Source organism: Eubalaena glacialis, chromosome 2, assembly GCF_028564815.1.
Source record: "Eubalaena glacialis isolate mEubGla1 chromosome 2, mEubGla1.1.hap2.+ XY, whole genome shotgun sequence".
NCBI lineage: Eukaryota > Metazoa > Chordata > Mammalia > Artiodactyla > Balaenidae > Eubalaena > Eubalaena glacialis.
The window spans coordinates 193237669-193264614 of record NC_083717.1 but is presented as its reverse complement, the minus strand read 5'-3'; the positions used below and the strand labels follow the sequence as shown (position 1 = coordinate 193264614).

Below are 26946 nucleotides of genomic sequence, written 5' to 3'. Positions count from 1 at the left end.
TCCATTTCAGGCGCCCCTTCCCATCTTTGTTGATTTCATTTCATTTTTTAAGCATGTAGAACACAAGTATGCTTCGATAATACCAAAACTAAACAAGGTTATACTCAGAAATGTCACTCCCTTCCTTATCGCATCCACCTCATTCCCTGCCCCTTGTAAGTAACCAGTTCCTTGTTTTCTGTTTATCGAGTGTGTGTGTGTGTGTGTGTGTGTGTGTGTGTGTGTGTTTATATATGCAAGATGAGCAGATATGTTCCCTTATTTCTCCTTTTCTTAAACAAAAGGTAGCATGGTTAAATATGCACTTACGCATTTTGTTATTTTCACTTAACATATATCCTAGAAATCATTCTGTATCAGTTCATGGAGCTCTTCATTCTTTTTTACATTTGCATAGCACTCCACGTACATCGGTACCATAGTTCATTCTCCTGTGGGTGGATATTTAGGTTGTTTCTAGTGTTTTGCAATTATAAATAATGCAGTAATGAATAACCTTGTACATACATCTTTTTGTATTGTCGGTGTGTCTTTAGGGTGAATTCCTAGAAGTGAGATCACTGGATCGACAGAGAAATAAAATACATATTAGATATATACTAACATTTTTTATTAGCTTTATCAGATGTTGCCAGTTTCCTTCCATAGAGATATACCTTTTTGTGTTCCTACCAGCAGTATATGAAAGTGCCTGTTTGCTTGCAGCCTTGGCAACATAGTGTATTTTTTTTTTTAATTTTTTATTTATTTATTTATTTTTTTAATTTTTGGCTGTGTTGGGTCTTCGTTTCTGTGCGAGGGCTTTCTCTAGTTGCGGCAAGCGGGGGCCACTCTTCATCGCGGTGCGCGGGCCTCTCACTATCGCGGCCTCTCTTGTTGCGGAGCACAGGCTCCCGATGCGCAGGCTCAGTAGTTGTGGCTCACGGGCCCAGTTGCTCCGCGGCATGTGGGATCTTCCCAGACCAGGGCTCGAACCCGTGTCCCCTGCATTGGCAGGCAGATTCTCAACCACTGCGCCACCAGGGAAGCCCAACATAGTGTATTTTTATACTTTTGCCATCTGATGGATTAGAGATGGTATACAGTTGGGTTTTTTTGGTTTTGTTTTTTGTCTTTCTTGTGGAGTTGAATTTCATTTTTATATCTTTCTGTGTGTGTCTGTGTGAGTTGTTTATTTCATGTCATTTGCCCATTTTTCTGATTTCTAGCTTTTTCCCTTCAGTTGCTAAATATTTGCCCTTTATCTGTAATATATGTTGCAAATATTTTTTCCCAGTTTGCCATTTGCTTTTTGATTTTGCTTGTTGTAGTCTTTTGCCATGCAGATTTTTTTAATGTATTAAATTTATTGGTCTTTTATTACATTGGGATTTTGAGTCATAGTTAGAAGTACTTTTTTTTTAAAACCCCAGAGAAAAAGAGAACCCATGTTTTCTTCTAATAGTTTTATTTTTTACATATGGATCTCTGATCCATTTGGAGTTTATTCTTGTATAAAGAATGGATCTGATTTATCTTTAACTAAAAGGCTCTTCAGTTGTCCCAGCATGAAACTTATTTGTGTCTTTGCCCACTGATTTGAGATAACATCTTTAGTATATACTCAGTTTCTTTATGAATTTGGTCTGTTTCTGGACATTCTATTCTGTTCCATTGTCGTCTTTCTCTCTGTGCTCTGGGACCACACTACTTTAATCATGGAGGCTTGAAATCACATAGGGCCAAGTCCCCCCATCATACCTCTTTCTCTTCAGTGTTTTTCTAGCTATTCTTCCATGTTGGTTGTTTCATATCAACTTGTCTGGCTCCAAAAAACAGGACATTTTATTTATTTACTTTTAAATTTGATGGGCCCTTTAGTCTGTAGATTCAGGTCGTTTTTACTTCTGGAAAGTTCTCTTGGAGTATAGTTTCAAATGTTAGTTATGTTTTATTGTTTTGATTTCTTTAGGGACTCCTGTTATGTATATGTTGTGCCTTCTTTGCTTGTCTTCCATTTCAGTCTCCAGCTACTTTCTCTCTGACCCTTTTTAATTCTTTGTCTCATTTTTATTCTTCCAGACCTTTTCCTCCATTTCTTCAATGCCTTTCATTAGATTTTTATTTAAATTGATTCTCCTTTGGCATCCTATAATTTAGTCCTTATTTCTATTAAGATTTTGTCTTTTTCTTCTATTCCTTCCCTGGGTTAAATCAACTCTCTTTTCACTTCTCCCTGTGTTTATCTAGTTCTGTTTGTAGTTTTTTTTAATTTGCTTTTTGTTTTGCCACCCTGCAGGGCATGTGGGATCTTAGTTCCCTGACCAGGGATTGAACCCACGCCCCCTGCAGTGGAAGCGTGGAGTCTTAACCACTGAACCACCAGGGAAGTCCCCTGTTCTTAGTTTTCATTTTTCTGACTCACTGAGGGATTATATTGTTTTGTTTTTCATATTCCTGAGTGTTTATTTAAGGAGATTTATTTCAGTTTGGAGTGCTAGAAGGGTTTTTTGCTTTGTTTATCTTTTTGGGTAAGAATTGTCATCATCTTTTGCTCACATTTCTTTGTGAGACTCGTCGGTGGTGTTGGGAGTAGTTGGTGCTCCCGTGTGTTTTCATTGAGGTGCAGCATTCTGTCACGTGAGGACGGCCCGCTGCTTTACCTGTCTCTTGCAGGCGGACATTAGGTGGATCCCACTTTGTGGCTATTACGAGTCGTGCTGCTGGAAACATCCTTGTACTCCTCTTGGTGAATGTCTTCCTCTGCTTTTAATGTTTATGTTCCTTTTCGTGCTTATGTGGCTTTTCCAGTCACATAAGCTTATTCTGCCAGGAAGGAGGGCTAGTTCCTTAAAGTCCACCCCGCCGTCCCCCCATCCCTGCCCGGTGTTGGCAAGTGCACAGAACAGTCAGTAAGACCACGGGTTTAGTGGGACAGTTTACTTTCCTGCTGCTGTGTAACTGGGCAGACTACTCCACTCTGGAGCGTCCCTGTCGTTGTCTATAAAATACAGTTTGGGGGTACGTGGTGCTTTGTTGGTCTGTAGCTGTTTTGCCCCAGTTGCTCAGGCGTCTCTTCTCAGTGGTAACCTTGACTCGCTTCACACTCTGTCCCTCTACCTCTTTTTATATCTCCTCCTGTTTCTTTGTAGCACTTGCCCCGTGGATTGTACTCAGGGATGCCAAGACCGTGTGCATATCTGTGCATTTGCATGTTCATTTCCTGACACCCCAGCTGGTGTGAGGCTTTGTGAAGGCAGGGCAGCGCCATCTTGGTACTGTCGTAGGCCCGGGCTCGCGAGCAGCGCCTGGCACGAGGCAGGTGCTCTGGAAGCATTGGTTCGCAGGCTGGGTGGGTGGGTGGGAACAGGAACGGTGTCTCAGCGTGTTAATGGGGGATTAACTGCTGTACAGGAATGAGCGCCGGTGGTGACTGCTGCTGCCATGCCCGACTGCATCATCGCGGGGACGTTTTCTTGGATTGTTACAGCTGTCATGACTGATGCTAGTGTTTCCCCCCGATGATCCGCTACCAGTTAAGGGCTTTGACCTACCTAATGTGTTGCATGGAAATGGTTAATTTATGTATTTATTTTACTAACAGAGACATTAAACCTGACAATGTCCTTTTGGATGTGAATGGTCATATCCGCCTGGCTGACTTTGGATCGTGTTTGAAGATGAATGATGATGGAACTGTAGGTATTTTTGTTGGAGATTTTCCATTTGGTTTTGGGGTTTGCTTGCAATTAGAAGGGGCTTATTTACATTTTCAATTTGAGATACAATTAAGAAACCAAGTTTATTAATGTAAATTAAGGCGAATGCACTTAGGAGACAGTTGAAATTTTCTATTAAGTTTAAAACATCTTTATTGTTTTTTATGTTTACAAAAATAATACGTATGCCTTCTAAAAGGGGGGGTTGTCAGGTTTCCTCAGATCCCTAGGCAGCTAAAAGCGTGCCAGCACGGCAGTGAAAGAGAGGCAGCCCTTGGGTCCTTGCTTAAAATGCCTGCCGGGTGGACAGACCTTAACTGGTGACGGTGCATTCTCGTTTCTGTCTGGGGCGGGACTTCCTGTCAGCCAGGGGTGTTGCAGATGTAGAAATGGGGGCGTCGATGCCCCTGTTCCAAGGGCCAGCGGACACTCCCTGCACAGCAGGAGGACCTCCCCGGAGTGGCCGTCGCCGGGAGGCTGGGCTTGGGCCTCAGCTGGACCAGCACGCTGGCTGAGTGGCCTCAAGTGGGGCTGCCGCACCTCACTCAGCTGCTTCCAGCCAGCGGCTTCCACTGCGTTAGGGAATCGTCTGCGTTCTCCCTTGCGGCCCTTGTCGCAGTTTCAGTGTGAGGTGTTTGGGAGACTTTTCTTCTTTAGAACTTACACATATCATAAAATCTAATGCATCTACTTCTCCAGAGGAGAGCAGACCCCCGCCCCCCTTCTTACTGTGAGTTTTCAAGCAGCAGTAAAAGAACCTGTAAAACTGGCATCATTTGACAGTGTTTTCAAAAGAGTGAAGCGATTTACTCACTTTCTCTCCACAAAGCCAGTCTCTTATTTCTGGAAGTCTTGACCACGCGTTGATTGATATATTGGTGCTGTCCCCGAAGCCAGTCTTGTAACGACGGGAGCAGTGGCCTTGGTCTGAGTCAGAGCGTTGATCACCTTTCTTACCTGCATGGCACTCCCGTCCCGGTGGCACTCACCCTGCGATAGCTCCCGACAGCTGTCGCCCTGCTGCCCGGTCAGAGCTCCTGAGGACTCCCCGCTGAGTCATTTGGATGGCTCTGGGGCTGGCACCCAGGGAGAGCCTGGTCTTTGTGCAGACAGGCCTTCTTGGTTGTTGTCCCCATGTCCTGCCTGACCCTCAGGCCTGTGGACTCCATGTGCTCTGAGGCCGGTCTTGTGACCTTTCGGCCTGCGCAGCCCCCTTGCCTTCTCCGGGATGGTTGCCACCTTGCCAGTTGTAGCTCTCCATAGAGGTGTCGCTACGTTCAGGTCCATTCCCAGTGCCCCATGTTGGGAGTGTCCAGGCACCCAGCTGGTCCCTGGACCTACTTCCAGACATTCCTGTTTGGGGGCCAGAGGGTAGGGTGTGGGTGAGCAGCCTGAACTTCCCCTGGGAGCATGTTAGAAATGCAGCGTCTTAGAATCTCTGTCTCACAGGTGCACGGTGTCCTTGCATGAAAGTCTGAGAAGGGCTGGGCTGGATGCACGTGGTCCTTGGACCACACTTTGAGCCGCAATGGAGAATGTGGGTCTGCAGTGCCGTGTGGAGGCTTGGTGGGCATTTGGGCGCTGAGAGACCCAGTGTGCAAGAGTCTCGTGCATTCCGGACACTGCCTGATGTTTAGTGCTGTAGGAACACTTATTTGCATTGAATTTTGAATTCTTAGGTTTTTAAATCATGATCAGGTGCCAGTTTTATTCCATGATGATTTCATCATCTGCTGTCCCTGTTTTAGAGAAAATAATTAGGAATTTGAAAGTAGAGATGCCCTAGGGTTTCCCTTCAACACCAACCGCCCTCTCCCCTAAGGTGCAGTCCTCTGTGGCCGTGGGCACCCCTGACTACATCTCCCCAGAGATCCTGCAGGCGATGGAGGACGGCATGGGCAAGTACGGCCCTGAGTGCGACTGGTGGTCTCTAGGCGTCTGCATGTACGAGATGCTTTATGGAGAAACACCGTTTTATGCAGAATCCCTTGTGGAGACCTATGGAAAGATCATGAACCATGAAGTAAGCTGTTGCATTTCCACACCCTGTTTGTTCTAGTCCCGAGGCAAGGAAAGCAGCCTGAGGGGGAGTCACTGGGGAAGAGGGGTGGGGTGGGGCAGGCTGGGCAGCCAGACGGGAGTCTGCACAGGCTGCTGGCACAGAACACGTGGGTGGGAGGGGAAGTTCCAGCGACGATCCTGTTTCCTGGCGGAGGGTGACGGGTTCATCCGGGCCAGGATCCCTGCAGGAGAAGTGGGCTTCGGGAGGAGGACGCAGGTACCCGCGGTGCCGTGTGGGGTGGGAATTGCCAGAGAGGGTGGCCCACTGACCACTTTGACCTGTGCGTCTGGATCCATCAGATGCCAGCTTGGACTCTCAAACCTGTTTGTCCAGAAGTCAGTTGTCATTAACAGATCACACATCTCAACATAGTAGCGTTCTTAGTCCTTTCTTGATCCTATTTCTTTTCCTCTTATTTTTCCCCTTTCCTTTCCCCAGCTGTTCATTTTTCACTTCAACATTGCTTCTGCTTCCTTCGTTTTTCTGTTTATTATTTCTTCTTCCATCTAATGTTTTTGTCATCTGTCTGTTTTCTTCATACTCCTTATCAAATGTCTTTCTAATGCCAGTTTCATCCTTTCTGCCTGTTGCTTACAGCATTCTTTTTTTCCGCACCTGCTCTGTCACTCACACACCCCAGCAAGGTTCCCACTTGTCTGCCATCTGTCCTGCAGCCCTGTCTCCCTTTATTTGCTCAGGTAGGGAGCAGATGAACACTAAAGTGATGAAGGGTCTTCTGTTTAAATCAAAGCAAGTTATACTGTTTTTTTAAAAAAACACTTTTCCCAAAGTAGAAATAATTTTTTATTTATAAATTAATATATACTTACTATAAAAACTTCAGACATGCAAAAGTGCATGCCGTAAATAGATGGTAAAAAACACCCCTTGCACTTCTCAGTGATGAGCGTGGTTAAGGTAACAAGTAGGACTTGGTTAAATTCTAAGACCTGCTGTTTGCGAGTGCCTGCCGCCTGTGGGGCCTGGCCTAGTGGTCTCTTCGTTCTTTTATTCAGTCTTCACCGCAGCCCTGTGCAGCTGTTCTGCTGTCCTCTTTTAGAGATCACAGAGGTGAGGCCTGGACAGCAGGGGCGGCTCAGTGCTCAGGCCCACTGTGCCATGGTGGCGTGTGGCCTTGTGGACTTAAGCTGGCGTGGGGGGTGGCATTTAAATAAATGGCATCACGTCGCATATGACCGGGGTTTTAGTCATCTTTCTGCTCAGCACGCGGAGGGGAACCTTACTCTCTGTGTATGTGTGCACCATATCTTGTTTTAACAAGTCCCTTTTTGATGAGCATTTAGGTAATTTTCAGTTTTCTTGGTCAGAATAGAATGGCATCATGAACATGTTATGTTTTCTCTTTGGGACCGTTTCTCTAGACTAAATTTTTAGAAGTGGAACTGCCACAGCTGTTGGTAAAATGCGTTCTGAAAGGCTGTGCCAGTTTCTCTCCCACCCACAGCCTGTTGTCAACATTCTTTGCCACCTTGATAGGTGAAAATTTATCACTGTTTTAATTTATGTGCAATGTGGTAACAAGTCTGCCATGAATAAAACCAGCAAGACTTATGATTTTTATGTTTGCTTTTCTGGAATTCAGCTTCATTAGCTTTGGTTGCACTTAGTTACCACGAAATAAAAAGTGACTGTTGCTTTGGAGCTATTGTTTCTACTCTGTTCCCTGTGATGTCTGTGCACCTTAGATTTTTCTGAGTGCTTTCGTCACGTGTCCTCTGATTTGCCCCCCTCCCCCTCCAGGAGCGGTTTCAGTTCCCATCCCACGTCACGGACGTGTCCGAGGAGGCGAAAGACCTCATCCAGAGGCTGATCTGCAGCAGGGAGCGCCGGCTGGGGCAGAACGGGGTGGAGGACTTCAAGAAGCACGCGTTTTTCCAAGGACTGAACTGGGAAAATATACGAAACCTGGAAGCCCCTTACATCCCGGATGTGAGCAGTCCTTCCGACACGTCCAACTTCGACGTGGATGACGACGTGCTGAGGAACGCTGTAAGTGCGGCGGCCCGCCCCGTGTCGCACCCCAGGGGGTCTGCAGCGCACAGGCTCGCTCGCCTTGGAGGTGGCGAATCTTAGAACTGTGCTGGGCTCCAGAAATTTTGGCACCTGTCGCAAGAAACGTACCTTTTATCCCAGCCTACGGCTTGGTCCTTAACATCCCTTTTTTAAAATGATGGGTTACTCAATTTGAGTAAAATGGAGTTATTAAGTAGCTCTTTTGTTTTAGAATTCATCAGAATTACTTTTATCTTCATGGCTTTGTACCTTTGCGAAACAGCGCCAGGTACGTTATCACATTAGAAGGTCACTTCCGTCGTCACCACTGCCAGGAGCCCGCCTGCGGCCCCACAGATAGTACCTGGGCCTCGGGGTTTCCGGTCCTTCTCACTGCCCTGTGCGTGAGGACGTCCGGACTTGCTGCCGTCACGTGCATTGAGCGTGCGCGTGAACGTCTCCTTACGCCTCAGGAGGTCGGGAGTGACAGTGGTGACGGGCCGATTTTGAGTTGCTGATGTTTCAGGTCGTGGGTTTTTCAAGGTGGAATGTGGCCCTGGGACCCGTCTGGTGTCTGACCTTTTCTGCCAGGGCCTCTGATGCACTTGGTCAGTATACCTTTGGCCCCCAGAGAGTTTTGCTCATATGCTGCAAAACTATTTTGGCCTCATCAAACGCAGCCTTATTAGTCTATACGTGTGTCTTTGTTTGGGGATAGAGAAACTGAGGTTTCAACCAAGTAAAAGAAAAATCTTGATTATTCCCTACAGACTTTTTCTTAGTAAAATAAGAGCTGACCTTTAGATGATGTGAGAAAGACTGAGAAAAGTATTGTCATTGTTGAAAGGATTTTTCCTGGACTTCAAAGAAACTGTTTCCACACTGAAATTCTCCAGATCAATAACTTTGCTTTTATTTTTAATAGAGAAGGACCCTCATATTGAAAAGTAGAGTTGTAGTAAACCTATCTAAAATAGTCTACCTTTGGGTTCCAAACCCTGCTTCTGCCTTGGCCTCTGTTCCAGGCCGAGAACGCAGAGCCCAAGCCCCTGCCCCGTGTCCCCCACTCCTCCCTGCTCAGCGTCACGGTGAGTGGGGATCTTGCCGCTTTAGAAGGTTCACAGTTAGCAGCCTGATCCAAGTTGGGCCCGTGCCATTATGATCATCAAAAGCAGTGGGTTTATCCCCTTAACTGCGTCACGCTTTGGCCCCTGCCAGGAGCGGGAAGTGGACCTGCCAGTACCCGGCCCCATGCAGGTGGCACCATGGAGGCAACATTCCAGAAGCGCCCTCCGTTCTCCCCGCTGCACTCTTGAGTTCACCCTGGGATAATATTTTTTCTCCCTTGTTTGCCATTTGTTTGAACATAATTTCGTTTATGTTGTGTGTGTTCTTGCGCAGGAAATATTACCTCCTGGTTCTCATACGGGCTTTTCTGGATTACATTTGCCATTCATCGGTTTTACGTTCACCACGGAAAGGTATGTCAGCATTTATCGTTCAGCAGCAGAGCAGGAGCCTTCCCAGGCGGGGAGGGGGGCGATGAGCAGTCCGAGGGCGAGCTTCTGTGTGAGGCCATGCCCGCGTCTGAGCGCTGAGAGGGCTGTGCGTACGGGAGCGTAGGATGGGTTTGTCCTTTAAAAATGCACACCTGGTGCTGCACGTGATGCCACATATAGCGGGGTCGGCAGACTTTCTCCATAAAGGGCCTGGTAGCACATACTTTAGGCTTTGTGATCTCTGTTGTATACTTTTCTTTTTTAACAACCCATTAAAAACGTAAAAACCATTTTCAGCTTATGGGCGGTACAAAAGCAGGCTCGAGAGGATTTGGCCCTCAGGCCATAGTTTGCTGGCGCCTGATCTCTGTAGGCCATCGGCACGGGCAGGATTTGTGCTGATGGGACATCAGTGGCTGCAGTTAGTGGCACGGTGTCCATTCACGCCCAGCTGAGCGCCATCTTCATCAAGGCTCCCACTGGCTTTTGCAGGGCTCTTTGCCGCGGCCCCGTCGCTCCCATGGGTGAGGCTGCCATGGGTGGGGCTGCAGCTCTGCAGTCCCCGCCAGAGCTGAGAGCATGAGCCCCACATGTGGCTTCAGCTCCGGGAGCCCCCGGCTGGTGTTTGTCTGCGTCGGCCTCTGTCTCAGATGGGCCTCTGGCAGAGTTGTGTTGCCGGAGACGCTCTAACTTGCTTTTAAGAGGAAACTGGGCCAAGAAGAGAGGGGTTAGGAAGAAAGGCGGGTAAAATAAAACAAATGGAGCTGCCACGGTGCCTGCAGTGATACAGATTCCTTGCAGAAGAGGGTTACTTGTGCTCAAGCTTGTAGAAACTCTTTAGGTGTGGATGCCAGAGTTAAACAGCACGTAAGCCAAAGTTATGGTGCATACCTTCCAGCCAAGAGGAGGTGTTCCAGGGTGTGCTGGGCGTATTGATTTATTAGCCCCTCTGCAGAGGCTCTAGACCTTCCCACTGCATTCAGCTCACTGGCTGCTTCTCACACCTGTGGATCCCAGCCCCGCCCCCCAAGCGGGGCTCAGGTGTGTCGGGTTGGGTCCAGGGACCTCCTCCGGGAACAGACCCCAGACCCCGGCAGTGCCAGCCGGCACAGCACCCTCGGGCCGCCTTTGAGAAGCACCAGCCGGCCCGTCCTGTGAGTGTGTGTGTGTGTGCACGTGCGCGTGCCCGATGGGTGCCTCACTGCACGCACCGTAGGACTCAGAAGCGTCCCTGACATCGGTCACTGTCACGTTAAAAGCAGAGGAGCTAAGTAACCTGCCCCGAGTTAAGCTCTGATGGAGAGAACCCTCCTCGGCCTTCGTCTGTGCGTTGTGAGTCGGCTGGCCGTTGGTGAGGAGCTAAACTGTGCTGGTGAGAGTGCTGGAATTGAAGGAACCTTACAGGGTGTTCAGTCTTCGGGGGAAGATGAGCCCCGGAGGGTTGAAGGAACCGTCTCCAGTCAGTGTGGAGCCAGCATGCCCTCGCCGGCTCACTTCGCCGCAGGCCTCCGGGGTGAGCGTCCCGGGAAGCCTCTGCCTGAGCCCAGCCGGGCCTGCCAGCCCAGCTCCTCATGCAGAAGGCCTTCTCTTTTCAGTGTCTAGTTGAGTGGACGCGATGATTTAGAAATTATGCTCTGTACTAACACAACATTGTAAATCAACAGTACTTCAACAAGCAAGAAAGAAATTACTGTCCCCTCCCCTGCAGAGGCAATGTCTCTGACCAGCTCTGAGGGTGTCCCTCTTCGCTGCCCGTTGTCACCCAGTCATTTGCAGGAAGGAAGACTCTTGTCTAATTTTGGCTCCATAAACAGTAAAGTCTTTTCACAAGTGTTTTTGTTTGCCAATTTAAAAAGGCTTATCTTTTACCCCAGGAAGTTTTTAAATGCTAATGGAATCACTGTAAATTCTCAGTAGATCAGAAAACCCTGTTGCTTTATTTGCAGCTGTTTTTCTGACCGGGGCTCTCTGAAGAGCATGATGCAGTCCAGCACGTTAACCAAAGACGAGGGTGTGCAGCGGGATTTGGAGAACAGCTTGCAGGTTGAAGCCTATGAGAGGAGGATCCGGAGGCTGGAACAGGAGAGGCTGGAGCTGAGCAGGAAGCTGCAGGGTGAGTGGCAGCGGGGCCTGTGCCGGGGGGTCTGCTTGCCGCTGCCGGGGGGTCTGCTTGCCGCTGCCGCGGGCCGGCGCTCACGCGTGTCTCCTCCCCAGAGTCCACCCAGACTGTCCAGTCCCTGCACGGCTCGGCCCGGGCGCTGGGCAGTTCGGCCCGGGATAAAGAGATCAAAAAGCTGAACGAAGAAATCGAACGTTTGAAGAACAAAATAGCGGGTAAGTGTTCTAAAGTCACACTGCTTAGTCTCTATTCTTGGGCATTCGTCTCTGCAAAGAAAATTTTCAGAGTCCTTTTTTCATTGGGTGGAAAAGCAGGAAAAAAAGGTTAAACTTTAGCAAAGAGTTCTGGTGTTTTGCCAGTTTATTTAAAATCATTTCTCCAACTTGCTGAACTCTAATACTATAATGTTATAGTGACAGCTAGAATCAGTTCTTAATATTTTATGCATAAACTCTCAGAATATTTTGCATTTCTCTATCTTAATTCTCCTCTTTGTCGCTCTAAGACAGAATTGCCATAACTTTCCTTTCTGAAGCTTCCCTCAGTGGCTGTACTTACTTTCCAGTGTTTGAGGTGCTGGTTCTATTGTCACGACAGTGTGTGTTTTGTGGTTCCTAGGTTATCAGAGCTTCCAGAAGACTCAAGTCACCTTTAAGTCTTAACCCTTTACCTGACACATGGGTTGGTGCTGCACTTGACTCTCATCTCAAATCAAACAGTCAATTGCCTTCTCTTTGTTTCCTGTCTGGGACCCACCATCCCGATCCAGAAAAGGGCTTCCATTGAGTCCATTACTTACTAAGACCCTCCTGCACCACTCGGCTGCACCGTGCTGGCTCCCACAGGGAGCAAGGGCGAGACAGGCGCGTGCCGCCCTGGGCTCACGGTCCCGGGGAAGGGTGCGTAGACAGAGGGGCAGGGCCAAGTCTGGTGGGTCTGCTCAGGTGTGCAGTGGCCGTGTGCGTGCCTGAGAGAGGAGGTCAAAAAAGCCTCGAGGGCATTTGGGATTATTAAATAATTCCCTGTCAGTAAGTCAGATCACAAAGTTTTGCATGTAAGGGAATACGCTCTCTTTTCTCTTTGGCTCAGATTCAAATAGGCTCGAGCGACAGCTTGAGGACACGGTGACTCTTCGCCAGGAGCACGAGGATTCCACGCATCGACTGAAAGGCCTGGAGAAGCAGTACCGCCTGGCGCGGCAGGAAAAGGAGGATTTCCACAAGGTAGCCAGAGGCCTCGTTTGTGAGAGAGGTTTACGTGATCTTGCAGGGTGTGAGGTTGAGTTCGTGCGTATGTTCGAAGATGTCCAGGCCCCTCGTCTGTGTGCGGGATCCTGGCCCCTGCTGCCCGAGGCTCACAAGGAGCGAAACTGGCGCCCGGTGACCGTGGGGCCGATCCCGGTCGTGGGTGCTCTTCAGCGCCTCGGCTGCACGGGCGCGCTTTCCGGTCGTCGTCTTTAACCTCGGACACGAGCCTGCTGAGCGGGCGGTATCCCCGTGTGAGGACTGAGGGTTTTCCCTGCGCTGACCCAAATGGCTTAGGGCGCTAGTCCTCACCCGAGCCAGGGTCCCTGTCCTTCCTGCCCGGCCTGCAGCTGCCTGCAGTTCCGGCCAGGCTTTGCGAAAGAGGCCACGGCTCCTTTATAACATTGATTTTCAGTGAGACACGTCCGACTGTGTTCAGACAGCAGTATGTTCACACCGGTGAGGACCGTGTTTCCTAAAGTACATTTGGTGGTTGACCCTGTGGTTGGGGTCTGTTTTCTGAATCGAGCAGGATTTCCGTTCCCCGTGGTATCGTACCACCTGCAGGGCTTCGTCTCAGAGGCGCAGGTGGGCTGGAGAAACTTGCAGTGGACGGGTCCACAGGGGCCTCTCCTCCCTGTGGTGGGAGCTGCCCTGGCAACCTGCTCAGATCCTGCTGCTTCGAGCCGCAGGCCAGCAGGTGCCACGGTGACCGAGCAGCCCAGTTGTCGAGGGATTGGCTGCAGGGAGCAGATTGTTTTTATACAGTTCTTTACTTTGATTGAAATCTTAAGCATTTTTGTATATAGTATGTTCTTTTCTGATTCTGCTGGGTTTAAGTAACTAGATTGGTGACCAGATTCATGCTTCATCTACTTCTGTGGTTGTGTGGATGACACGGGGGAGAGGTCGAAATTCCCGAGCCAGCCTCGCCCCTGTGAGCAAGCGGCTCGCGTCGTAGGAGGGTCTCACTGGTCTCAAGGGGGCTTCTTCAGGCTGCGCTGGGACAAACAAAGGGCTTTTTCCAGGAAGGTCAGTTCTCGGGGCTGTGGCTGCAGCCTGTAACCAGATCTGCTGTCACTTTAACCCCTTCACACAGTGGAAGACAGCGCTTCTCGCCTTCCCGTCCTTGTCAGGCAAACGTAAACCATCTGTAATTTAACTCTTTGTGTTCAGCAACTGATTGAGGCTTCCGAGCGGTTGAAGTCCCAGGCCCGGGAACTGAAAGACGCCCACCAGCAGCGGAAGCTGGCCCTGCAGGAGTTCTCAGAGCTCAATGAGCGCATGGCCGAGCTCCGGTCCCAGAAGCAGAAGGTGTCCCGGCAGCTGCGGGACCGGGAGGAGGAGGTGGAGGCGGCCGTGCAGAAGATGGACGCGCTGAGGCAGGAGGCCCGCAGGGCCGACAAGAGCCGGAAGGAGGTAGCTGCTCGGGGCTTCGGGGGCTGCTGGTGGGGCGCCTGGGTGACCCCAGTAGAACAGCTTTGGGAGCTTAGGCTGCGTCACGTAAATCACTTGAACATACAATGGATCTTAAATTTCACGTGAAGCCAAGTAGCCGCTTTGCTAAGCGTTCATTTTGTAGCGCTCAGCCCTTGTTACCTATTTGTGAAGTTACTGAAAGAGGTTCCTGTAGTACTAAAATTTTAAAGCAGAACAGAGGGTATTCATGAACAAGAAATACCATAGAAACACGTCATGATGTGACGCAGCATGGCTTCAGGAGACACGAAGGCTTCTAGGTGCGCGACGCCGGCTGCCCCAGAGCAGCGGTCCTGAGACTGGCTTCGGGATCCTTGACACTCAAAAATCACTGAGGGCCGCGAAGGGCTTTTGTTTGTGTGGTTATAGGTCTTAATGTTTACCATGTTAGAAATTAAAACAAAAAATTTTCAGTGTAACAACAGACTCATTACATGTTAACATAAATAACATTTTTATGAAAAGTGACTAGTTTTTTAAAGTATAGTGAGAAGTGTGGCATTTTCAACATGCTTATGCCTTTCTTTAATGTCTGACTTAATAGAGAACACCCGGGTTCTCGTATCTGTTTCTGCATTGTCTGGAGTGATGCACTTTTTTGTATAATGTACATGAAGAGAGCCCAGCTCCTAAGGTAGGGACTTAGAAGGGGAAGGACCTTGCAGACCCTAAAAGGGCCTCAGGACCCCACTTTGAACTGCTGCCCGAGATGATTTCAAACGTTCTACTACCAGCAGGCAACGTATTTCCCACAACCCTTCCTTTAAAATTCTGTTAGGGTTTACTCGGTAAACTGAGTGGGAGGGCCCAGAAGTACATGCTCTTGTTCCTTTCGTGTTCAGGGCTCTTTGTCCTTTGGCCTCAAAATGCCTATTTGTTTTCTTCTTAGACAGTTGATTTTGCAACCCCAGTACATTTGTAGTTCTAGCCAACTGTAACTCTTTGTAGTGAACCCCTAATTAAGCATGACCGTTCCAGTTCTGGGTGAAATGATACTGTGTCTGGGGTTTGCTTTAAAATGACTGGGGAGTAGCCATGCAGCTGAAGCAGGCCCAGGGTGCTACCTCTTGACGCCGGGTCATGGCACATGGGCATCATTATACCACTCTATCTACTTTCGTGTATGTTTCAAATCTTCCATGAAAAAAAAAATGAATCTGGGACTTCCCTGGTGGCGTAGTGGTTAAGAATCCGCCTGCCAATGCAGGGGACACGGGTTCAAGCCCTGGTCCGGGAAGATCCCACATGCCGCGGAGCAACTAAGCCCGTGCACCACAACTACTGAGCCTGCGCTCTGGAGCCCGCGAGCCGCAACTACGGAGCCCGCATGCCACAACTACTGAAGCCCGCGCGCCTAGAGCCCGTGCTCCGCAACAAGAGAAGCCACCGCAATGAGAAGCCCACGCACTGCAACAAAGAGTAGCCCCTGCTCGCCGCAACTAAAGAAAGCCCGTGCACAGCAACAAAGACCCAATGCAGCCAAAAATAAATAAGTAAAATTAAAAAAAAAAAAAAAATCTGTATTCTACAGGTATCGGAGTATTTGTTTTCACAAACTGGTATCTTTTCTTGAAATATAGTTTCAAAGTATCAATTTAAATTAGAATTTAAACTTGTTTTATTACTAACCAGCCATTCCAGTTAAGTCCTGAAGTGTATTTCTCAGCCTTTACTTTGTGATCAAAATCTGTTGAAGAGCGAAGAATTACAAAGGTCTGTCAAGGTTTCGTTCACTTAGAGTTCCTTCTGGGTAAAGGTCTAGCTGCCGCGGTGGAGCTTGTTTGTGTTGATAAAAAGCGCTGTTCTCCTTCCTTAGCTGGAAGCTCAGCTCGAGGACGCCGTGGCCGAGGCCTCCAAGGAGCGCAAGCTGCGTGAGCACAGCGAGAACTTCTCCAAGCAAATAGAAAGTGAGCTTGAAGCCCTCAAGGTAGTGCTCGGTTAGGTCTTTCTTCTTACTGAGAGAGCAGACTCTTACCCTTAGCGGCTGCCGGGCGGGAGTCACCTTAAGCGATGCGATTGTCGGGGCTCCGACAAGACCCGGCGTGGGGCGGGGGCGGCGGGGGCCGGGAACGCGATTGTGAAAGCTTATGGGAGCTTCTCACCTTTAAAAACCGGGTTCCTTCGTTTCTTGTGTAAATGTTTCCGGCAGTCTGGAGCCAGCCCTAGCAGACTGACGCCTCGTGCTTTCTGTGTGTCTGGGTTTCTAAGCTCGGTGGAGCCCGCTTCTGGAGAAGCTCGCAGCCCATGTCCTGCTGCTGACACTGCAAGAGCCGGGCTGGTGGCCGGGGGCCTCGTCCAGGGCCAGAGGGCAGTGGGGGGGGTGGGGGAGGGGCGGGGGGGGCGGGGGAGGGCCCTAGTGGCTCCTCATGGGCTGGGCGGGACTTCAGCTCCGGGACTCCACTTTCTGAGCCTGGGTTTCCTCATCTGTGAAATGCAGACGATGGGCCTTCTCTCGCCCTCACACCTGGCCCGTCCCCCCAGCACACATCCCCGAGGTGTCAGCTTCTCCCCGTCGTCTTTGCTTCCACGGGCAACACCTTTTGCCTGGACTCGGCGGCCTGTGACTGCATCTCCCCGTCCCTTTCTGTGCCCTCTGCAGTCTGCTCTCCACGCAGCAGCTCGTTACACCAGAGTCAGAGCTCGTCAGGTCGTTAGTGCCCTCTGACGGCTTCCCGCAGCGCTCGAATAACCCTGACCACCTCCCTCGTGCCCCCCGATTCCTCCTGTTCTTCAGACACTTGCAGCTTGTCCCCCCACCCCCCTCACTCAGTGCCTCTGCCCTGGCTGAGCCCCCTCCCCCGTGATGAAGACCTTCCTAGCCTGATGGCTCACTTCCCACGTCACCACCCCGTGTGACCCTGTTAGCAGGAGGGTGCCTGGCACACGGTCAGCCCTCCAGAGAATACTGTTGCGTGAATGAACGAACGGCGTGAGGCGACCTTGAGGACCATTCGTGTCAGAGTGTGAGACGGGGCCTCTGGGTCCCAGGCAGATCTGGGCTCACCCCTCCCAGGGCAGACACCACCCCCCACCCCCCGCCCCAAAGCCTGCCCTGCAGCTGTTAGAAGGCTCGGTGTCCTTCGGCAGGGCAGAGGAAGAAGCGCTTGCAAGCGTCTGCTGTGGTTGGGGTGATGCCGGAGCCTCGAGGAGGGTGCAGAGATTTGTAAGTTATTCCAACCTTTATCTTCAGATGAAGCAAGGAGGCCGTGGGCCAGGTGCCGCCTTAGAACATCAGCAAGAGATTTCCAAGATAAAATCTGAGCTTGAGAAGAAAGTCCTGTTTTATGAAGAGGAATTGGTGAGACGCGAGGCCTCCCACGTGCTGGAGGTGAAGAATGTGAAGAAGGAGGTGCACGACTCTGAAAGCCAGCAGCTGGCTCTGCAGAAGGAGGTCCTGGTGCTGAAGGACAAGTTAGAGAAGTCCAAACGCGAGCGGTGAGTCTGCACAGCCCCGCAGCGCGGAGGCCTCGGGCTGAGCCGGGCCCGGGGAGGAGCGTTGGCAAAGTCAGGAACCCCTAAAACCTCTCCTGCCTTCTCAGGCACAGTGAGATGGAGGAGGCCGTGGGCACAGTCAAAGACAAGTATGAACGAGAAAGGGCGATGCTGCTTGAGGAAAACAAGAAATTAACTGCTGAAAACGAAAAGGTGATTTAAAGGATCTGAACTGTCACTTTGTGGATGCTGTAATTTTTTCAGTCTTGAGTCTTAGAAGTTTGGTATTTTAAGTATTTTAATTTTTAAATGAAGTAATATGTTTGATCTTTTAAGTGGGATGTTTTCATTTGGTTACAAGCTGCTAATTACCTGAAACCAGTAGCTCTAATCACTTTGATGTTCAGATTTGTGTTGAAACGTGACTTAAGTTAGATATGACCAGAAAGTCCACATTGGAAAATTCGTTTGGGAAACTCTCATAACGATTAAAGAAAACTTTCAAAATTCAAAAGAACTTGTAGTTTTCATAATGCTAAGGATGCCCAGTAACGAGTTGTGTGTTACAATTGTTTAATTTCAGCTTTGTTCCTTTGTGGATAAACTCACAGCTCAGAACAGACAGCTGGAGGATGAACTGCAGGATCTGGCAGCCAAGAAGGAGTCGGTTGCCCACTGGGAAGCCCAGATCGCGGAAATCATTCAGTGGTACGTGCACGGCGAGCCCTGCGGTGCGGCCCAGCTGGTGCCCCCATCATGGTTTCCCCAGCTGCCACCTCCTCCTTCACACCTCACGCTGTGTCTCTGAGGTCTAATCCTACAGATCTCGCCTGTTTCCCCCAAATCGGTACCGTCTGGGGGCAGCAGTTCTGTCCAGTGATCATGACATTGGACTGAAGGTGGAGAAACAGCACCACCAAGTCCCCGAGGGTGTGGGTCGCGCTGGGCCGCCCCGCGTGTCCTGGCTGAAACGGAGGCAGAGCTTCTGGGAAGCACGGCTGCACGAAGGCCCAGGAGCCCCAGAGAGCGAGCTGGGACTGGCCTCCCCTAACAGGGTGTGGGCTCGTCACGGGTGACGGGGGGTGACATGGCATTGGGCCGCCGTGTCCTGAGGAGGGGTGGTGGGCACCTCTCGCTCACGGGATGGCCGTCCCCCTCCAGGGTCAGCGACGAGAAGGATGCCCGGGGCTATCTTCAGGCCCTGGCTTCGAAGATGACTGAAGAGCTCGAGACGCTGAGGAGCTCCAGCCTGGGGTCAAGGACACTGGTAGGTCTGGGTCTGAAATGCGCACTTGTGTTGCTGGGGGATCATCAGTGGCTCCAGATGTGAACGTGCAGGTAATTCAGTGACGTGGGAGGTTTCTGTGTGGCTAGCATCTTGTCGGGCATCAGGAGATCACAGATTACTTTGATACGATTCATTCATTTAGCAAATCACTGTTGAGTAGCAGGCTCTGTGGCGCAGTCTTAACTTAGCAGGACGGGATTCCGCCGTTGAGGAGGTTTGTTTTATTAGTGTGTAGATCTGTCCGTCTGTCCAGCAGTCTGTGTGACTCTTGAGCGCTGGGCTGGTGGTGCTGGTCCCCGTGCAGCAGCTCGCGCCCCCTTCTCTCCTCCACCATTTACCCTTGTTAAAATACGCATGTGTGAGTTACTTTGTGAATAATACACAGAGTGAGAGTAAAGGTGAAGAGGAACAACTTCATTAGGATTCTGGCTAGAATTAAACTTAGTGAACGCACAGTTTTATTCCATGTTTTCCTGGTTTGAAGGTATATTTACCAAGGTGGGGGGGGCCAGTACTTTTGGGTGGACTGAACTGCTGGCCCCCGTCCCACTGGGCCTGGAGCACGTGCGGCTTGTAGATGCCGAACCTCAGGAGTCCGTCTCTGATAGGTTCCAGCTCATCCTTGACCTCTCGCTCTTCTTGTGCTTCCGTCACCAAAACACAATACATTTTTTGTTTTGTTTTTATTTATTTATTTTTGGCTGTGTTGGGTCTTTGTTGCTGCGCGTGGGCTTTCTCTAGTTGAGGCGAGCGGGGGCTACTCTTGGTTACGGTGCGCGGACTTCTCATTACGGTGGCTTCTCTTGTTGTGGAGCACGGGCTCTAGGTGTGCGGGCTTCAGTAGTTGTGGCTCTAGAGCGCAGGCTTCAGTAGTTGTGGCTCGCGGGCTTAGTAGTTGTGGCGCACGGGCTTAGTTGTTCTGCGACCTGTGGGATCTTCCCGGACCAGGGCTCGAACCCGTGTCCCCTGCATTGGCAGGTGGATTCGTAACCACTGCACCACCAGGGAAGTCCAGAACACAATACTTTTGAAAACATGGACAGCTCATAATTTTATTGAAGGAAAAAATACCACTGTGTTCTTTGCTCCACAATTAGAAAATATTTTCATTTTTACATTTATAAACACCAAATAGAATGAGCAGTAAATTTTTTTGTTTCTATTTTTTTCTTTTCTTCCAGTCATGTTTACAAGTACACTGGCATTTATAAACTGCATTAAATAAAGTTTGTGCACAAACCTCATAAAAGATGAAAGAATATGTCCTTTTAGCAAAATGGGATTGTTGAGATTCTTTTTTTTTTTTTTTTTTTAATTTATTTATTAATTTTTGTCTGCGTTGGGTCTTCGTTGCTGTGCACGGGCTTTCTCTAGTTGGGGCGAGCGGGGGCTACTCTTTGTTGTGGTGTGGTGGCTTCTCTTGTGGCAGAGCATGGGCTCTAGGTGTGCAGGCTTCAGTAGTTGTGGCACGTGGGCTCCAGTAGTTGTGGCTCGCGGGCTCTAGGGCACAGGCTCATTAATTGTGGCGCACGGGCTTAGTTGCTCCACGGCATGTGGGATCTTCCCGGACCAGGGATTGAACCCGTGTCCCCTGCATTGGCAGGCAGATTCTTAACCGCTGCACCACCAGGGAAGCCCCCGTTGAGATTCTTGTTGCAAAATACAGTGTGGATAGTTCTTCGTGTTGAAGGCCTAACTGGATGAGAATGTCCTTAGAAGTGTGTCGTCTGTTCACTTATCCATTCTTGAGAAAGTTCCTCTAGGATGTGGTCCCCTGAGCCTTCTCTTAGCTTATCCGTCCCGCTGTCACCGCTAGGTGGAGCCCTGCTCTGCTCCTCCATACCCTCTTCTGATTGTCCACTAATTGTGAACCATCTCTCACTCCGTTTTTTCTCTCTCTTGTTATGGAGGAAAAATGAAAAATTCTTAACCGTATTCAGTGAAAGCCTAAAAAAAAGTCTACAAGATAGTCTCTCCAGATTTCTCTTATGCTCTTGAAAGTCAGATACATCAGGCAGCTCAATAAGAAAATGGAAGAATGCTGTCCTCAAGCTGGTTTATTTCACTATGGCTTCAACCTTCTAGGTCATTCCATCATTCTTCCTTTCTGTTATTATTTTAGTCTTTTATCATAGGTAGGAATAATGGATGAGTAAGGACATAGTTACTAAGATGATGAAATAGCAAAATGTTTCAAGACGTAGGAAAAATAAGGTAACTGTGATCCTAGAATGTAACTTAAATTTGTAAAAGAGTGTAGTGGAGCCATGTAGAAATTACACTATAGGATCAGTTTTATTCTTAAAGAAAAAAAAAACCCGTAAATTTTATTCTTTAGAAGACCTCTAAGAAAGAAGTCACAAAACTAAAATTGGATCCCATGGACTTTAATAACATCTGAGAGTTGATACTTAAATATAATAAAAGCTTAAGATTCAAAGAAGCTGAATTACTTATTTGTTAGCATTAATTTTGTTAAACAAGTAAATAGCTTAAGAATGTATTTTTAATATTTGAACCGATCTCTACAGGATCCCCTTTGGAAAGTTCGCCGTAGTCAGAAGCTGGACATGTCTGCACGCCTGGAACTGCAGTCAGCTCTAGAGGCGGAGATCCGGGCCAAACAGCTCGTCCAGGAGGAGCTGAGGAAGGTCAAGGACATGAATCTCTCCTTTGAAAGGTGCCTGCGGGGCCTTGGGCCACCGGGGGGCTGGCACTTAGTCGGTGTTCAGTTAGACCTGGGTGCACGGGTATGTGTGAGCACTTCACCTCCTGGGGGCTGTGCTTATTAGTGTTTTCAGGAAAAAATGAGAGCATGAGAGTCTGCAGTTTTGAAGTGTATGAACAGGGGAACTTGTCGTGCCTGCCCTGCCGCTTTCCCAGGCACCTGGGTTAAACACCCTCCCCCCCCCCCCCCCCCAACATCTTGACACTCCATCTGAGCCAGCACAGAGATGACTTGGGCTCTGGGCACTTAAAGCTGTTTATTTTTTATTTTAGCAAACTAAAGGATTCCGAAGCCAAGAATAGAGAATTATTAGAAGAAATGGAAATTTTGAAGAAGAAGATGGAAGAAAAGTTTAGAGCAGATACTGGTAAATTAGAATCAACGCGTCTGAATTTTTTTTTTTGTTTTAATTTATTTTTGGCTACATTGGGTCTTCATTGCTGTGCGCAGGCTTTTCTCTAGTTGCTGAGAGTGGGGGCTACTCTTCATTGCAGTGCATGGGCTTCTCGTCGCGGTGGCTTCTCATTGTTGCAGAGCACGGGTTCTAGGCACACGGGCTTCAGTAGTTGTGGCTCGCGGGCTCTAGAGCACAGGCTCAGTAGTTGTGGCGCACGGGCTTAGTTGCTCCACGGCATGTGGGATCTTCCCGGACCAGGGCTCGAACCTGTGTTCCCTGCATTGGCAGGTGGATTCTTAACCACTGCGCCACCCAGGGAAGCCCCTGAATTATTTAAATATAAACCTTTTTAATGAAATGGTTTTATTTTAGATTTCATTTCTTTTAGGTTTAATAGTTTTTAGTTACATAAAGAAAGCACTTAGCATAATTCCAAAGTCCAAATTCTGAAGTAGAGTTTGTTCAAGGATGCCTTCTCCAAAGGTAACCACAGTTTTTGGTTTATTCTTCCTTTGTTTCACCTTGAAAATATAAAGCAAATACCTGTACCTGTATAATTAGACAGTTGTGTCCCCCATGACTTCACAAAGGCCTGCCCTGCTCTGTTCTGTGCTCGGGCGAGGCCACAGCCCTCAGCTGGTCCCGGACCCTTCGCCCAGCACAGCACAGCACCGCACCCTGCTGGGTGTTGGGCTCTTCTGGTCTCTTGCTATCACAGAGTGCTGCGGTGAGTAGCCGTGTGCATATAGCGTTTCCTATTTCTGTCCGTGTATTTTGGGGATAGATTTCCAGAAGTGGGATTGCCAGTCAAAGGTTAAGCATGCATACGCTTAGCCTCAACAGTGCTGGATTCTGCTCCGATGCTTGTGCATTTGTGTCTCCAGTGCAGGCGAGGGTCCCTGCCCCAGATCCTCGCCCACAAAGTATGATCTTACTCTGAATGGGTGAGAAGTAGCACCACATTTGCATTTTTTCTTATTATGAGCAAGATTGCACATCTTTCCATATGTTTGAGGGCTATTTGTATTTCTTATTCTGGTGACTTATGTATCTGTGTTTTCTACCCATTTTTTAAAATTCAAGTTGTGGCTTTTTCTTAATTTTTAGAAGCTTTTTATATATTGAGGACTAGAACCTTTTGTTTGACAGAAGTTGCAAATATTTTTCCTAGTTTGTCTTTTGTCTTTGTTTATGATGGTTTTTTGCTGTTGTTTTTTTTTTGTTTTGCCAAGCGTAGGGTGTTTTTATTGTTGTTTTTTTAAATTTTTGTGTGTCAAATTTATCAGTTTTTTCCCTTTTTTGAGTCACAGGGCAATACCCCCAAGTCCCCAGTTGCTCAAGTAATTCACCCATGTCTTCTTTTGACGCTTGCATAGTCTCACTTTTAACATTTAGATTACTGACCTATCTGGAATTTACTGTGACGTACAGTTTGAGGGGCGGACCCCGTTTTATCTATTTCCTGTGGCTAGTTAGTTGTCCAGTGCCAGTTACTAAAAAGTTCCCCTCGCTACTGATTTCAGATGGGAGTCTGATCATAGATGAGATTTAATTACCATGGGCCCTGGGGGCTGTTCCTGGATTTTCTGCCCTGCTCATCGTCCATGGGCGAGACCCCCCGATTCTAATTAGAGAGGCTTTAATGAATCTGCTTTAGTATCTGGTAGGTCTCCTCCCCCCACCCACCCCCTCATTTTTAGAGATTTCCGGATAGTCTTCCTCGGTTACCCTCTCAGATTTATCATTTAACTGACAGAGAATTGATATCTTGATGACACTGAGTCTTTGCATCTTAAATTTTTTACCTTGACTAGTCTCGTTTTGTTCTTACAGGACTCAAACTTCCAGATTTTCAGGATTCTATTTTTGAGTACTTCAACACTGCACCTCTTGCGCATGATCTGACGTTTAGAGTAAGTAATTATTTTTTTAAAGTGACAGATGAATTGATGACAAGTTAGAAATCGCTTACTGTGATTTGACTACCTACGGGGCCACAAACCCACAGTACATTGGCCCCTGGCAGTTTAGCTCAGCTGTGCCGACCCTGCAGTTGACCAGGGGCTAAACGTGTACGGTTGGAAGCAGGGTGTTTGAGACGTTCACAGAGAGGCCCCTCAAGTTAGGTGGAGGGTAAGAGAGTGCTTGGCATCTTCCGGGAGGAAGTCCACACCGGCCTCTGCCTGTGTGCTGAATATTTCAGGCAGTTTTTAAACCACAAGTTCTCACGCTGAAGAATGAGCCGGTTGTGTTCCCGTTTCAGTACGGTGCAGCCTTGCCGGGGCGGAGGTGGGTGGCTTGGAAGAACAGTCCGGCCCGGGCCCCTGTTGCGGTCCTAGTGCTGGAGTTCATCGCCTCTGCTCAGGGAGACCCGACCCGCGCAGGAGGAACCCAGAGCAGCCCCTCCAGCTTGGGGAGCGGCTGCTGGTCTGAGTGGATCCCGCTTCCCTCCTCTTCCGCAGCGCATTCTTCACATCTCTCCGTGGAGGCAGGACGGTCTCTGCAAAACTGCAGGGATGGGCCCTTCCCAGCAGCCCCTTGAAACAAGCCGCAACGGGAAACTAGTGAAGGGAAATCTCATTAATGGGACTTCTGATGTGTTTGCCGTTGCTTTTGTTAACTTTTTGTTAGAAAATTTTAAACCTGCAGGAAAGTTGAAAGAGTAGTACAGTGAACATACGTATCTCTCACCTGGCATGTTGCTGCACTTGCTTTCTCTCTCTCTCTCTCCACATGCACATGGACCTTTTTCCCCTGAGCTATTTGAGCGTGGGTTGCAGGCATCATGACCCCTAATACACTCAATACTCCAGCGTTTCTTTCCTGAGTTGAAGACATTCCCCTGCGTATCCACAGTGCCCTCACCACGCGGGGACGGTTTGCACTGATGCCGCAGCGCACAGCTGCCTTCCCTCCAACTCAGGAGCCAGAGCTCGTGTCTCTTTGGTCTCCTTTAATCTGGAGCCGTGCCCCTGTCTCCCCCACCCCCACACTTTGTTTTTTATAGCGTTGATATTTTTGTAGTGTCCAGACGAGTTGTCTTGTAGAAGGCCCTCCACTCCTCCTCTTGATTAGATGTGGGTTGAACATCTTGATGTGAACTCTGCACGGGAGATGGTGTGTTCTCCCCGTGAGCGGAGGCCAGTTTGCTCAGCACTGGAGACGCTAAGCTTCTTGACCCTTAGGTGGAGGTGGTGTCTGCCAGACCCCACCCTGGGAAGGGCCCCGGGAGCAATCAGCGGTCACTGTGGGTTAGCGGACAACTGTGATCCTTGCCTAGATCAGTTGTTAGAAAATCCAAGCGGATCTGTATTGCCCCCACCATTCTGGGCACACACCTGTTTACATTCACCTGTTAAGAGGGTTTTTTAAATCAAATTTGTGATGCTGCCTTTTCCCTGAAGTCCTCAGTTTTTAAGAGGCAAATACATGCAACCGTTCACACCCGCGGTACGTACAGAACCTGCCGCTGCTCAGCCTGGTGCCTTCTCCTGACCCTGCACGGCCAGACACCGTCGTCGGGGCAGATACAGACCTCCGAGAAGCAAAGACTCGGGTTGTTAACCGGGGGGCGGGGTGGGGGCAGGACAGCAGTGGCTTTTCTGTAAAACTAGTGGACAGAGTAGCAATCCATGTGGCGGCAGGTGGTTTCTGGCTCGGGCCTTCCATCTCCGTGGGCGGCCGGCGGAGCGGTTGCAGTGGCGGCAGAGATTATGATCTCTGAACCTTATCCTGTGTAGCCAGCACTCCTGCCATTTTCATGCTTTATTCCCTCACTACCCTGTGATTTAAGTAGGAAGGACATTTACTGATGGAAAGAAAAAAATCCTTGGTCAGAGTCTGAGTGTGCTAGGAGGGTTTCCAGACATGAGAAATGTCTGATTGAAGCTTCTCTTCTGCTTTCTCCATATTAAGCTTGCTGTTTATACTAGAAATGTTTGCCGCAATGAGTGAATCAGTATATTTTCACGCAAGATTTTATTGGGTGGGAGTGATGGTTTTGTTCCTCCCGTCTGTCACAACCGAGGACTCTGTCTCCTCCTCCTCATCCTCTCTGCCAGCCTCTTGGGAAGAAGGAAGTCACTGCCGGCGCCGCTCCCCGCTCCCTCACTCACGTCAGCAGAGCGGCACTGGATGTGCACGTCTCCTCCTCCTTCATTTGCATCCTTTTGATTAATTAACCAACTAAATGAAACTAGTGGGGCTGTTACACAGCTAAAATTAAATTACTTAATGTTTTTCTGCCCTTCATTTATCTAAAGATGGAACTGTAACTCATTTAACATACCTTATTTATGGGAGAAACTTGCTTATATTTGTAGCTAATTGATCTAGCCCTTCCCTTGTGAGTTTGCTTACAAATTCAAATATTGGAGTACACAGTTGTGCATGTGTTTTTTGTGTATGTGCTGCCTTCCCATCTGAATTTGGCTCCTTAGACAGCAGCCTAATTAATTCCAGCCATTGGAAAGTGTTTCTCTGATTTGGTTCAATGGGATTTCAATTCGGAACACAAGATAACAGCTGTAAACTGCTCTTGTAGGTACCTACCCAGCTACTTCTGTGTCACATTTATGAAGCTTTGGAAACTGTATATGTGCATCTGTGTAAATCGTAATTGCTGGTGATGAGGAAATGTTAGAATCAGGAACACTCATGAATGTGAAGTCATTTTTAGGTGGTTTTAGAATGCAGCTTGAGCTTCAAATTGTGGAAGTAAATTGGGAATCTTGAGTTATCAGAACAGAACATTGCTTCCCTGTGTCATAAAGCTTCCAGGGAAATTCCTACTTCTGGTCACAGGTCCATAGACCTTTTTTGACGTTAGTATTATTTCTCGATCCCTGAGTTGAGGTTATGGAGCACGTGGCTACTTGATCTTAGGGTTCCTGGGTGCAGAGTAAAATCACTGCTGAGTGACCTCAGAGGGTTGGCAGCTTCCGTTCCTGCCCTTAAATGGCTGGGGCCGGAGGATGCGGGGGTCCGG

At 48.9% G+C, this 26946-nt stretch overlaps 1 protein-coding gene across 1 annotated transcript in view; it reads left to right on the top strand.

The window, feature by feature from the left end:
- Positions 1-26946, top strand: part of CDC42BPB (CDC42 binding protein kinase beta) — a 119138-nt gene that overhangs the window by 71234 nt on the left and 20958 nt on the right. The window contains 16 exon segments of the mRNA XM_061181309.1: positions 3584-3677; positions 5521-5721; positions 7522-7770; positions 9175-9254; positions 11219-11385; positions 11487-11606; positions 12481-12614; positions 13812-14054; positions 15931-16041; positions 17305-17549; positions 17654-17759; positions 18130-18254; positions 18708-18813; positions 21366-21514; positions 21835-21929; positions 23793-23872. Of these exon segments, the coding sequence (XP_061037292.1) occupies positions 3584-3677; positions 5521-5721; positions 7522-7770; positions 9175-9254; positions 11219-11385; positions 11487-11606; positions 12481-12614; positions 13812-14054; positions 15931-16041; positions 17305-17549; positions 17654-17759; positions 18130-18254; positions 18708-18813; positions 21366-21514; positions 21835-21929; positions 23793-23872 (2305 nt within the window).